The sequence below is a fragment of the Amphiprion ocellaris genome, chromosome 18 (genome assembly GCF_022539595.1).
Source record: "Amphiprion ocellaris isolate individual 3 ecotype Okinawa chromosome 18, ASM2253959v1, whole genome shotgun sequence".
Lineage (NCBI taxonomy): Eukaryota > Metazoa > Chordata > Actinopteri > Pomacentridae > Amphiprion > Amphiprion ocellaris.
Genome location: NC_072783.1, coordinates 222,744 through 236,950, shown reverse-complemented (window position 1 = coordinate 236,950; position 14,207 = coordinate 222,744). Strand labels below are relative to the sequence as shown.

Here is a 14,207-nt window from a genome sequence, read left to right as displayed (position 1 = left end):
CTAGAAGTACTGCTTCTCTACATTCATCTAAAAAACTAAAAGTAAAACTCTGTAAAGTTAAAGTTGTTAAAGTTGTTTATTCCAGGAAAAGGTGAAAAACACAAAATACAGCAGAGAAAAATTAAATAAATTCAGTTAAAATAATAAAACAGCAGAAAACAACAAAATATATGAAAAATAAAAACATACAGAAGATAAAGGTTTTTAAAAAGTTAAGATGCTGTGATAAAGGCTACAGAAAAGACAAAATACAGCAGTGTAAAGTTAAATTAATTCAATTATTTTCTTTTAAAAATAGTACAGACAAGTTGAATCAATGCAGGATTTTTTTTCACATAAACAATAAAAACTAATTGGATAAAATAGCAGAAAAAGATTAAAGATAAGAAAAATACAATATAGAATACAGCAGAGTAAAATTAAAACCAATACATAAAACTTTAATAAAATGTACACAAACTGATTTTATTGTAAAGCACTTTATCACTTTATTTATTTACTCAGAGGTTATTCAAAGTGCTTTATATGTAAATGTACATAAAGATAAATCATTGAATACAGCAGAATAAAATGAAATAAATTAATTTAAGGTCATTTTAAAGGAAAACAGTACAGACAAGTTGAATAAAGTTCAGGCAAACTTTACAAAAATAATTAAAATTAATTAAACAAAACAGCAGAAAAAGACAAAAGATGAGAAAAAATAAGTATAAAATGAATATTTAAAAAGTGAATTAAAGTACAGAATAAAAATAATGGACTGTACTTTATCAGATAAATTAAAGGTTAATGTTCTTCTGTTTTTCTCTTATTTTTAAATCATGTTTTTCTATAACATCTTACTGTCATTTTACTGCACAAACTGAATGAAAATTTGACAAATAAAACTTTTAAATCTTGAATTTTTATTTAAAAATTTTTACATTTAGGGAGCTGGTTGCAGTAAAACACAAAAAACATAAAATCAGTCATAAAATACCCCAGATAAAAGTATTTTTTCTGCTGTAAATTCCTCGATGACTGATGAACGACTGCACTTTTCAATATAACAGCATTAATATTGGTAAAGCACAGAGTTTAAAAAATGGGAAAACATGCAGAATAAAAAAGTATTTGCAGTTTAAACCAGACTTTATCAAATATAACCAACCAATTAAAGGCAGTCTCTTTAAAGATACATTAACATGAACATCATTGAATTAGTCCTAGAATATCACAAATAAAGGTTCTTTTTCTGTTGTAAATGCTCCTTCTGACTGATAAGTGATTGACTTTGTCCTTATTTCATCTTTAATCCTCACACAACAACGAGTAAACAGCTTTTGTCCAATTAATTCAATTTAAGAGGTCATGAGATGACTCAGGTTGCAGGAAAGACAAACATTGAACCAACTGACCAACTTTTATCCAGAAGTGTTTTGTAATTTCACAGACAGGGACTCTGATGGACACATAATAGTGTTGAAACATGAAATATTAGTACAATTCTAGTCTGTGAATTCACCAGTGTTCCATTTTTCCTTCAGTACTCCAGAAATCTGCTGAGAAACATTGATTTCAACTGCATTTTAGGTCTTTGCGGCTCCTATAGCTGTTGAGATGAATTCAGGATCAGAATCAGAAATATTTTAATGATCCTTGAGAGGAAATTAAAGATGAGAAACGTGATGAAGGATTGTTTTGTTCTCAGAGATCACAGGTCAAGAGTTGGTTTAATGTAAAACAATGCATTCTATAGGCTTATTATATGTTTTTAGATGTAAAATAACACTCAAATAAACCTCCTCACCAATGAAAATGATGCATCCTGACAGGACTTCTGCTGCTTTTTGCTGATAAAACTGAGTGTAAATTTGGAAGCAGCTATTTTTTTTTTTTTTTACTCTAGCAGCTGATTTGAATCCTTCTTCTTCTTCTTTTCCAACCCCTAACCCTTACTGCTTCCACTTTGAGGACTGTTGTTGAGGAATCCTGGAATAATAAGACGGCGTGAAGGGTGGAGGGCAGCATTTGTTCTCTCTGGGTGGCTCTGGGAGGAGAAATGTTATTGCAGAGGGAACAGATAGGTGCGAGGGTCTAAACTTAACTTGCTGTAAATCACACACATGTGCACGCACACGCACACACACACACACACACACACACACACACACACACAGAGGAGACAGTATGTGTGTCCATGCATGCCTCTGCTTCAGCCTCCTCTGTCTGCTAACCCGAACCCTCCACCTGGTTTCACTCCTCCGTCCACGGCTGTGCACAAAGTTTTTGTCTTGAAAGACTGAAACTTATGATTGTGTGTGTGTGTGTGTGTGTGTGTGTGTGTGTGTGTGTGTGTTGTAAAGGGACAGCAGTAATGGCTGGTCAGCTGGTATGGCGAGTATTCAGGGCGGGGGCAGAGCATTGTCCTCTCATAGCTCCAACAAAGGCCCTCTGAGCTCCACATCTACCAGCCTCCCTCTGTCTCCGCTGCTGCTCTTTCCGTCTGCCATATTTATTCAGGCCGTAGTGGAGTGTAAAGTGAGATGTGATCGTCCCTGACTTTTGCCTCCCAACCCTTCAAGGTCAAGCAGGTTTTAATATTAGAGACGTGTCGCCCCTGGAACACGTTCATTACCGCCTTAAATTATGAATTAAAACAACTCAAAACGATGCATATTCATCAGGAGTCGCTCCCCAATGCATAATTCAAGCTCTGCATCGGCTTGTTGCTCACATTCTGGATGTACTGCTGTTTTATTTATTCATTTTTAAAATCAATCTCCTGTATGACCAGACAGAAATGAAGTTAATCTGTGTATAATTTTAATATTTGTTTAATTAAAGCTATTTCTCAAGCAAAGAGATCCAACATGCAGTGAATCCACTTTATTTATTTTTTATAACAGAATGTGTTTTGGTGTTTCCATTCAATAAATAATCGGATTTGTCACTCTGGGCTCTTAAAACTACTCATTTAGAGGCTTAATTGATCAAAACAAGACTAATCATCAGCAGTTTTCCTCAAAATCAATGGCTGAAGCATAAAATGAGGACTTTTCTTTGGTCTCAGTTCCTCCAATGTGAAGATTCGCTGCTTTTCTCTGTTTTCCTATAAACACGATTACACTGGAGTTTGGACTGACTGACAGAAAAAAAACGCCTAAAGATGTTATCGTGGATTATTGGAAACTGGAATGAAAAGTTTTCTGACCTTCTATAGACCAAACACTCAGCCAGTGAACTAAGGATGTGCATTAGATTAACTGAAATAACTGTCACAGGTCATTTTTCACTGTTTTCCATCATCTTCTGGACTAAATTCTTCTGATGTTGATGAAGTGTTTCAGTCATTCACAGTTCTCATGGTTACTATTTCATATTTAGTGACCATGTTTAGTGACATTTCTTGATTTGTTTGGGTTTTTCAACAAGAGGAGACAGAGAAATAATGACAGTATCATCAATGTGTTGCATCATTCTCAATCAAATCTAGTTAGATTTGTGGAAATTGGTTGCACATAGCAACTAAATCAAGCTTTTCTGATGTTTTATTTGCTACATAATGAATCAGAGAGGTAATCAAGACAGCAGTTGTTTACAAAAATGATCATTATTTCCAGTTTTTATCACTTAGTTTTCTCTAAGATGTCTGTGGGGATGATTCTGCTGTTGAACTGTCTCAAGTCAAACTGATAAAATGGATTTTATTTGTGTATTTACATATTTATCTTGAAGATACCTTACTTTCTACATTGTAATTAGGCTAAAGTAAAACATTTTCTGTCCTCTAAAGTTTTCCAGCTATGTGAAGGCCACTCCCGTTGACATTATCACTGATGGAAAGACGCCGCCTTGTGGACTTTTCATGTAACTGAAGCTGTTCAGAGCGAGTCAGTAGTTCACATAACATGTAACTGATCCAAACCACCAAATTTACCACTGAGGACGTCTGGAAGATATTTAGAGTCCAAATAAATGACATTTAAAGAAGCATACTGTAAAAGTTGGAAAGACAGCTGAAGGTTTGGTGAAATTACAGATTATACAGTCACAGAAGTGAAACTAAATCATCTGGAAAACTGACTAAATATGAGATTATTGTTGTTTTTTCAATAATGAGTCAGTGTGGTTTTATGTGAGACTGTAACCTGCAGCCACCAACAGAGAGCAGCAGAATACAGACTGAAGACTCTTGATGATGTCGCAGCTTATTTTGTCTTAACTTTAGAAGTTGTCTCTGTAGGAATGAGGACAGACTTCCTGCTGACTGAAAACAAAATGGAAAATCACTCAGTTAATCACATGTTTCTGCAGATGTGTTGCTGCCTAGTGAACCTACGTTCACTGCTGACAGATATGCTGGTTAGTTATGCAATAGGAGTAGAAACTTGACATTTAAAGGAAACTACAACTACCAGCAGCCAAACTGAAGGAGAACTAGACTTAAATACAGTTTCAGGTACTTTTGCTTTACTAGAATATGATCATATTAATTCTATCTTCTATTTCTTTTAAATGAAAATGATTAAACAGCTATTCAGCTTTTCATGGTGCAGACATGATGCATATTCATCAGATAAAGTCCACAGAATAAAAATGAATAAAATTCATCTCCATGACTACAAACTACAGCACAGTTTATACATTAACACATAAATCCAATAATGTAGTAAAATAATGTAGTAAAACAGCACCAATAGGAGCCATTTAGCACAAGTTGAATGTTGAATGCTTTACTTGTACTTTAATACTTTTTTAATGTCTGAATGCTTCTTTCAACTTTTAAAACATTAAATATTCAAGAAAAAATAAATATTTACTTGAAAAATCTGAGGCACTGCTCTAGATCCAACTACTTAAATTGACTACCGTTCAAAAGTCTGAGCTCACCCAGACAATTCCATGTTTTCCAGTAAGACTCCCACTTTTCTCCATGTGCTAAAATAACTGCACAAGGATTTTCTAATCATCAATGAGCCTTTCAACACCATTAACTAACACAATGTAGCATTAGAACACAGGAGTGATGGTTGCTGGAAATGTTCCTCTGTACCCCTATGGAGATATTCCATTAAAAATCAGCTGTTTCCAGCTACAATAGTCATTTACCACATTAACAATGTCTACACTGGATTTATCATTCATTTAATGTCGTCTTCATTGGAAAAAACTGCTGTGCTTTCAACAATAAGGACATTTCTAAGTGACTCCAGACTTTTGAACGGTGGAGTTCATGTAAAATATTGATGTAAAAAATAGGAAAGTTCTTCTTAAACAGCTAAAACTTTAAAATGTTGTTTGCTTGTAAAATCATCCATAACATTTATTACTTATTAGTCACATCTGCTCCATTTGGACCATTTTTACTTGGTTCTTTAAGCACATTTTATTCATAGCTTTTACTTTTTAAATGCAGCATGTTGGAGAACTTTCACTTTTTCTGTGGTAAAGGATCTGAACTCTTTATCCACAACTACTGGTGCATTTTTACTGTATCATTGTGAAAAAAATGCCCACATTGATGTGTTTTATTTTACTTTGATTCTGCTCTGATGTTCACTTTCTCTTGTTTGTCTCCCGGCGGCTCCGTCTCCATGACGTGAATCCTGCTGCAGGACATCACCTGCTCACCTGGTTGAGGGGCTCATGCTAATCTAAAGCTGATTAGGCTTCTTATCTACTCAGCTCTGGTTATGTGCTTTGGTCCAACAAAAATACCACGAAGAGTTGGCCTCTTTGCTGTTCCTGCTATTGCTAAGCCACGCTGGCTTTGATATCTTGGCTTCTCATGCCTCAGGCTGCTGTTTGCAGAATGTGGGGATCTCAGTTCAGATGCAGTGTTATTAGTGGATCAACAGAACCTGAATAGTTATTATTTATCAATATAATATGGGCTGAAGGGATCAAAGGATTTGTTTCTTGCATCCTCTGAAGTCGAAGCTCATTCTGAGGCACAAAAATGCACGATACCAATAAAACTCCAGAGTTTAGTTTCCTCAGAAAAGTTATTTGCAAACACAAGTGCATCCATTAAATTGTTAGTGTTAAACCGTCCTCCTCACACATGCACTCCTGTCCTTCCATCAGACATGTGAAGAGTCATCCCATGCCCATGTGAAAGCAGTAATGCCATAATAGCCCTTATCCTATTGACTTAATCAGGAACTCAGCAGCAGACCTTGCTTCTTGATCTCTGGTCTGTGCGACTCAAGGTCGAGAAAACACAACGTTACCGTTTCACGCTTGGATCACATCTCTAAAATCCTTTATTCATGTATACAACCAGCAAAATTTCTTTTCTACACAGACACACAAATCCCCAAAAAACATTTGGAAAAAAAACTTTACATGGATTTAAATAAAAGATTTATCTTAATTACATTATTTTAAAAAAGTTAAATGTTTTTGTCATCGTTTCTACACTATGTACAAAGACCCACCAGCTGTTAGAATATACATACATACAACAAACAGATACTGAATGCACATGGGAAACACCAAAGAGGATTTCAGATTACAGTACAGGGGTCAGGAGCCAAGATTTAGCTGCCATATCTGCCGTCCTCCGTGCTTCTCTGAGGCGCTCCTCCTGCTTCCCATGAATCACTCTTCAACCATGTGCTGCAACATTCATGCATAATTCATGCTGATTCATTCAATTCAGATTTTTACTCCATCTCAGGAGCTTAACCAGTCTTCAAAGGTGGACTGAAGTATAAAAAGAGCTGAGCTGGGGAGGTTTAATTTGTTTGCTTTGTCTATATACAGTATCAGCTACGAGCCAAAGCACTATAGACGGGTCAAAAATAAAACACTGTGTCTCGTGGGTGGTAAATATCCTCCATCTGCACCTTAGGCTTCCCTAAGAGGGGGGGTTGCATAGCAACCACCATCCCCGCCAAACTATGTGACGGCAATACAAAGGAAAACTTACGAACTTACTTGTGATTGCAAAATAAATGACATTTATCAATAGAGCGCACACTGACTTGACTTTTCTTTTTTTTTGGGAGGGAAAAAAGGATTGAAATCCACTGAATGTCAGAAATCCAAATAGCAAATATCTTTGAAAATATGCCTTGAAGCTAACTTGGAGTTTGAGATGGATTAGTTTCATTGGGGGAATTAAAAACCATTACTCATGCTACTGAATTTCTCTATGTGTGAATCTGCAGTATTATTGATTCAAGGAGTCCGTTGGTAATGAGTCCATTTAAAAGGAGTTCAAATATGTGAGTAGGTCTACAAAATAAAGGTTGGTACAAAAGTGTAGTACTCTCATAAGTCCTTTTTTCTCCTCGTGAGGTGGAGCGGTGTCAGTTTTTGCAGGTTTGGGTTCAGCTCAGCTCACCGTTGCCACCGCTGCCTCGCCCCCCTCCTCCACTTTTCCTCCTTTGCCCATGGCCTTCATTTTGTCCATGATGTCGGTGAACGTCTCCTTCACCGTCTTCTCCAAGATCCAGCCCTCGCTCTCGCTCTCGGGGTCCTCAGGGTTGGCCAGGGTGGACAGGGAGCTGTTGACGTACTGCATGCCGACAGTCACAGCGATCTGCAGAAAGGGACAGGAAAGCACATCAGATGAAGCTCTCTCATGAGAAATATGTTCTGTTTGTAACCAGACCACATAGACATATAAGAACACAGCTCCAGGGCTCTCTAAATTATTCATTTCTTATGCTGTAGTGGGACAACAAAATGAATTAACTGAGCCCCAAATGCCACCAGAGTGAAGGAACTCACTAGACAGCATTAAAATTCACCACGTTGCATGAGTTAAGGATTATGAAGAGTCGTAAAGGCCAAGCAGATAAAAATCTACATTATCATCTTTATAAGTGATCGAAGTTTTGAATTAGAGTAGCGAAAATAGCAATAATTTTGTAGATTAATTGATTAATTGAATTAATCAAGTGAAATGTTGAACATTTTATGGGTCCAGTTCGTCAGTGTGAGAAATAGCTGGTGGAAAATTAAATATTTTTGAGCTTTTAAATTGAAAACAGCCGGAGCTGTCATTGGCAGGGCAGCTCAAATGAAATTTCATTGTATATGAAAGTGTGCAATGACTAATAAAGGTTTGATTGATAAAATGGAGAAATGAAATGACTAATTCATCAGTAATAAGAATAACTGTTAGTTGCAGATCTATTTTGGATATCTTTCAATAGCTTACATGATTTTTTTTCTTCATTTCTTATTAGTGAAATGTGATGAGATGATAGAGATCAGTTTGAACACGTCTCTGTTGTGAAAGTGAGAATATTACTGGAGGGTATGTTTTATTGATTGGATTTATAACAAATACATATTTCCTAAATCCTCAAAGTAATCCACAGATTCTCTCATTAGGAAAGTGAACAAATCAGGTCCTTTAAATGGAGATATGAGATCAGAGGATCAGGTCCCAGGAAGTGGGTCTGTGCTGTCAGATTAACCGATGACTCCATCTCTGAGCCCACTATTGGTGTCACCATAGAGACGCTTGTGTAACTCCTCTGAAATCTGGGATTCCTCCAACTGGACGTCTGATCTGCTTCCATGTATCACCTCAATCCATGTTTTTACACCAAGGGTTTGTCTTCCACATTTCTGGGACGAAGGGACTATCTAAATCGCTCTACTTACCATCTCCTTCATCACTAACTTTAAGGATTTATCTTTCAGTCTGGTCTGTGTGACAGCGAGCAAATACTTTACCACAACAACAGATGTTCTAGAGGAGAAAGACGATGCCATGTGGCTGCTTCAGGATTACCCTTTGGGTAGCAAGTAGCAGGTGAGATAGAGGTAAGCTCCACACCCATACGTGCCAAAGGTGGTGCCAAGTAACCCAACAGTCGGCCAGCAGGTACAAAAGTTAGGTAAAGAGGATCGAGCTGTTTGGGCAGGAGATGCAGTAAGTGGATATCACTAAATGCGGGGGTGGATTGTTGAAGGGAAGACGAGGAGAAGATGACAGAAATGCCAACTGGGTCAACGCTTTGCATGTTTATACACCTGACTTCTTACAATTAGCTCATCAGAACTCTCACCGACTTTCAGACACTTTATGGAGTCCTCCCTAAACAACTGAAGACCCGACTGTCACACTCACACGTGCACTTATTGTTGCTTCATCTGGATGTTTGACCTTCGTTGTGCAGACTGATATGTGTTCAACATTTCATTTACTGTAGGAGGAAACTTTCTCTGTTGATACCTGAAATCTGGCTGTTTGTCATGATTTTATGACATTAAAGTTAGTTTGCTGCAATCATGGTCCAGTATTTAGCTTATACAAGTGAAATGTGCAAATCTGACTGTAAAGAAGATATCTCATATGAAAATGACACACATTTGTGCATTTTTGACCACTTCTTCAATGACATGTTGTTCGTAAAATGATTGCTAACTGCTAGGTCTGTTTCAGATTGTCTGGTTTCTGTAGAAAAGTTCAGCGACAGGTATTGGAAGTTAACCAGACAAGCATTTAAAACCAGTTTGTCTTCATTCATGAAGTCTTCTCTTCTTTAAAAAAAACTAATACTGGTTAAAAACACTTCAGACTTTCATAAATCTCACTTGTCTGACATGGGAAATAGGCTAAAACGCAGTTTTGAACAACTTTCAAGCACTAGTGGGTGTTTTTTAGTCCTCAGTATGCTTTAAAGACCTCATACTGCACTTCAAATGTGAGATTTAAACTCGATTCATCTCCCATGCAGTAGATGGGACTGTCCCAAGTGTGGTGGGTGTAGGTATTATATGAAATTTGATCTTTTTAAACTACATGAAGTGAGGTGGAACATCATGACATTGGCGTGAACGGTGGTGTCAGTGCCTCTGTGGTTGGTCCTGACCTCCAGCATGATGACCAGTATGACCAGGGCTCCGATGGTGTTCATCATGCCTCCATAGTAGGACAGCAGGGCATCGCGGCAGCCACGCTTCCACACATTCAGCTCCTCGGTGTAGTGGTCGTAGCTGTAGTGGGCAGAGTTGTTGGTCATCTGGAGCTGGATGCAGGGTCTGGGGGAGCTGGGGTTACAGCAGCTGAACGGGACTCCATCCATCAGATACTGGCCGTCCACGTTACTACCGATGCGGCTAAGAGGATGAAGCAAAGAATCATGTCAATGTCACGTTATGATGGGTTGGAGGTGGGATGGGATTAAAGGTCAAGAAGTACAAATTCTATATTTGCAGTGTGGGGGGGCTAAAATTACTGGAGGTATAAATAGCAAGTCAAGGTTAGAATTATCTCCCAGAAATAAGCATAGCGTGCGATGTCTTACTTAATATTTTTGTGACTAAATGCAATCTTTTGAGGTTCTGGTAAATTGTGATCCAGTACTATGTAGTCCAATACATAAGAATAAATCAAAGAAAATAATCTTCACAAACCTCACAAAAACCACTGATGTACATCATCAGTCATCAGTCATTTAAGAAACATCATCACATCTTACTGTTTGTTTAAAGACACCAGAGAAGCACTATTGATTCTGATTATTAATAATGTCTTTCTTTTGCAGATCTACATATGAAGAGTCTAAACAAGTAAGCTGGGAACCCACATTTGCACATTTGGGCCAACGCTTGATTTGAGGAGCAAATCTGAACTGTGATTGATAGTTGTAGGTCAGTGGAAAGACAAGTGTGATCGGATCACAAAGAACAAAGGGTCAGAGTGCATTGGTCATGTCTGAAGCCCAAAATAACGCCCCAGATAGCACAAAACTACACAACAAGCAGGAAAGACCATTTCAGAAAGTTCTGAAATCAAATCAAACCTATTAGAAAGTTGGTCCTGAAGATGATGTTTGGGGTTGCGAGCCAAAGAGACGTCTGTAACGCCATCACAACAATTTAGATTCATCACCAGGAGAACACAACAATAAGGGAGTTATTCTTCTGTGTTTTTGGTATAAAGTCTGTTCTTCTTATTTAAAATCTCTAGAAATGGTTTAATTGGCCGGTGTTGTTTCTGGTGGGTTGCCAAGTCCTCTGCTGATTGGACAGGACACTGATTCTTCAAGGACGTGGAACACTGATCCCAGAGATTAAACACTGATTGCTTCACAATTGTTTACACAAAGTTAAGAGGAACTTGTTGATCAAAAATCGCTGCAGACACACAAGTTAATACAAAGAAGCTACAATAACTCTGATCTGGAACATTATATTTAATCCTGCTCATGCCCTTTTGAATGCATCTTTTCAACTGTAACTTTTCCTGTTGCTAATTACCAAAGCCCCTCCTCTTGACTTCATCCATAAAACTGCCTAGTAACTTTTTCCGAGTGACACATCCCTAGTACTACCTGGGATAGTAATCCTTCGTGAACAAAAGTGAATAATACACCCACCGTGACCCACCTTCCCCTGAAATCCACTTATACTGAACTCAACTTTGCATTACACAACCTTTTAAGCCCCCCTACCTCAGCAACATCCAGCTTACCATCCTCACTCATAAACTAAGGGGACCTACTTTACTGTCACATCACACACTGATGACCTCAAACTTTTACAAGTTATCATTCAATCTTTTCCAACTTACTCTTTGACTTCCTTTGCGCTGAAGTCTAGGTAGCGGTTGCTAACCCACTGGATCTCAAACCAATCTCTGTAGTTGTCATTTCCGCAGCAACGAAACTCCATCTGCATCAGGTCCAGGGTCCTCTTCATGTAGCAGCGTCCGGGCGTGTCCGTGTCTTTGTAGTACTTCATGCCGTTCCTCAGCCCCTCGGCCAGGGTGAACTGCAGGGGGATCCTCATCAGGAAGCACAGCAGGGCTGTGACAAACAGCAGGGCGTTGAACACCACGCAGAACACCAGGAAGCTCTTCAACATGGGCTTCCACTTTGCAAACTTGGTCGGGTCCAGCGAATCGTAGCAGACTTTGCCTCCGAAGGCGTTGATGCCGCAGGCTATTAGACCCATAAGTATGAGCAGGTTGGGCAGGAAGTGGCTCTCGTTGTTGTCCATGAGTTCTGAGCGCTTTCGCAGCTCGATCTTGAAGAACAGGCCCATGCTAAAGACCAGCACACCGGCCAGTACGGCAAACCAGTACATGAACCAGACTGACTGAGCGAGCTTCACTCGCTTTTTCAGATCGAACTTGACCAACATCAAAGCCATTGTTCAATCTGTGAGGTGTCCTTGTCTGAGAAGAAGAGAGTTGAAAGATGATGTAGAACTGCAATATGTCCAGATATTCTTGCCAACCTGCAGTACCAGTCTCCTTGTCTGTTTTGTTATCGAGGTCTCCTCTGGCTGGTCCAACAGGACAGGAGAATCAGCTCAGCCTGTAATCCATCCCACAGCAAAGCAGCAGAGATGAAGACCTCAAGAAGACCCCAGAGTAGCATAGGAGTCTTATTTCTTCAAAGGTTTAACTTCTTCCATTGTACCATAAACTTCAAAGTTCACTAGGCTTTATTTCTCCAAACTTTTACCAGTTTTGCTTCCCTGCAGCACAGGTGAGGCCGATGGTGATGTTCCGCTCTCTCGGAGAGGTGGAGGATTGCCGAGGATCCTCATGATTAAACTCAAAGTTGCAGTACGTCATGCTAAGCTCCAGTAAGCGGCCTGATCCAATTTACAGAAATCCCTCCACACAAGATGAGCCTGATAATAAGCTGCTGCCAGGGGCCATAATTGGTTTGCGTGTTCACGTGGTCACAGTCGCCTCGATGGAACGCACTGGGAGCTGCAGCAGCTGAGGCTTGACCAAGGCCATGGACATGAAAGTGGAGCTAATTAAGGTAGCAGACCCATTCACAGGTGTGGGGTCCACAAGCTCAACACTAACCAGATGCCTCCACAGTGGAGTAAACAGGCTGGAGTAATGAAGCACCAGAAACCCATTGACAGAAACAAAAGAGGATAAATTTAAGGCTCATCTATTAACCACTCCAATATAACTGCACATTGGAAGAACTGATTTATATTTAGGCTGCACAAATCACAGCAAAACTGAGACTAACAGTGCAGATAAAACACAAGGCTGATTAACATGGACAGAAGTAGTTGCAGAAAACTAATAAACTTTAGCACTCTCAGTAATGCACTTAATGTCATTTGCTATCTTGGCAGTTCTAATCAACACAGTGTCTGATGCAAACGTGCCAGATCCTTAAACTGCTTCTCAGTGCTTGCAGCTGGACACGAGAGCTGCAGTGTTGCCAAATGTCTGCAAAATGCAATTAGAATGTTGACTTCCTTATGCACTTTTCAGTGCATCATGCATCGAGAGTTTGTATTTTTATAACTGCATTTATGTGTTAAATCATCAAATGTTATCTGGTTAGCAACATTTTCAAGATTAAATTAAGAAGTTCTTAGTGTATATTAGGTCATTTTTTCCCCCCTTGATGCCACATTAACATACCAAATTCAACTTAGTCTTCCTTTCTAAGGTAAATCCTTTTTTTCCATCAGTGCTACTACATTATCTTCTATTGTCTTATATGATTGTGTCTTGTCTTTTCAAACTGTCAATTTTTCATGATCTGTACCTACATTTATTATGTATAAGCAGAAAAAACAGCTGAAGTATAATTCATAACACACTATAATGTAGTTAAATGCAGCTAGGAGGTCATTTTAAGTATATTATTATGGATGTATTTGACCGTATTGCCATTCATTCCTTGATTAAATACCAGCCTTCAACTTATAGGCCCTACAGAAGCAGTTATATGAACACATATCTGCTTACAATTACATTATCATATATTTTAATACAGTATTTACTGTAGAAAAGTTCAGATGCTGCTTTTAAATGGAAATTAGCAGGATTTAGAGTAACTTTTGCCTCAGAAGCTTGATAAAGGAAGAAATATGGTCTGAGTTTCTACTTTGATTTCTCTACAGGTTAAATAAAGTGGCCTAAGAATTTTTGATGCAGTAGATCTGTATTAAAGATCAGAAACAAACTCTTCAGACTGTAAAAGCTTTATTTCTTGTTGTCTGTTTTTATCTCAGTTCAGCAACGGCTGCTTTTAAAGCTTCCTTTTCTCCAGCAGCACAGGACTCTTTATATAAATGTACGATAATGTAGAATGATTTCCGACCTCTGTGGAGAGCTTTAAAGTTTCTGGTATAATGGATGGAATGAGTTTCTTATTGTATTTTTTTTTTATACAGTAACTTCATTTCTATAACAATTTTTCTCTAATAATAGCAGATCAGAGTAACTGAAAACAAGACATTGAAATTTGTATTTAAGAAACTAAATT

At 38.3% G+C, this 14,207-nt stretch overlaps 1 protein-coding gene across 1 annotated transcript; it reads right to left on the bottom strand.

Moving 5' to 3' along the window:
• Nucleotides 1–6,230: 6,230 nt before the first annotated feature.
• prph2a (peripherin 2a (retinal degeneration, slow)) lies at nucleotides 6,231–14,165 on the bottom strand. Its single transcript, XM_023268570.3, has 3 exons — nucleotides 11,525–14,165; nucleotides 9,822–10,068; nucleotides 6,231–7,531 (listed from the first exon to the last, which is right to left on the bottom strand). Exons 1-3 carry the CDS (start codon nucleotides 12,103–12,105, stop codon nucleotides 7,325–7,327), a joined length of 1,035 nt encoding a protein of 344 aa, XP_023124338.1. The 5' UTR covers nucleotides 12,106–14,165; the 3' UTR covers nucleotides 6,231–7,324.
• Nucleotides 14,166–14,207: the final 42 nt, after the last annotated feature.

What these genes read in the sequence shown, in the direction of transcription:
- prph2a (XM_023268570.3), bottom strand. Translation starts at nt 12,105, where the DNA reads ATGGCTTTGATGTTGGTCAAGTTCGATCTGAAAAAGCGAGTGAAGCTC. An exon ending in AGCGCAAAGGAAGTCAAAGA is followed by an intron (nt 10,069 to 11,524) that starts GTAAGTTGGAAA and finishes TCATCCTCTTAG; the next exon opens with CCGCATCGGTAGTAACGTGG. An exon ending in TACTGGTCATCATGCTGGAG is followed by an intron (nt 7,532 to 9,821) that starts GTCAGGACCAAC and finishes CCCTTTCTGCAG; the next exon opens with ATCGCTGTGACTGTCGGCAT.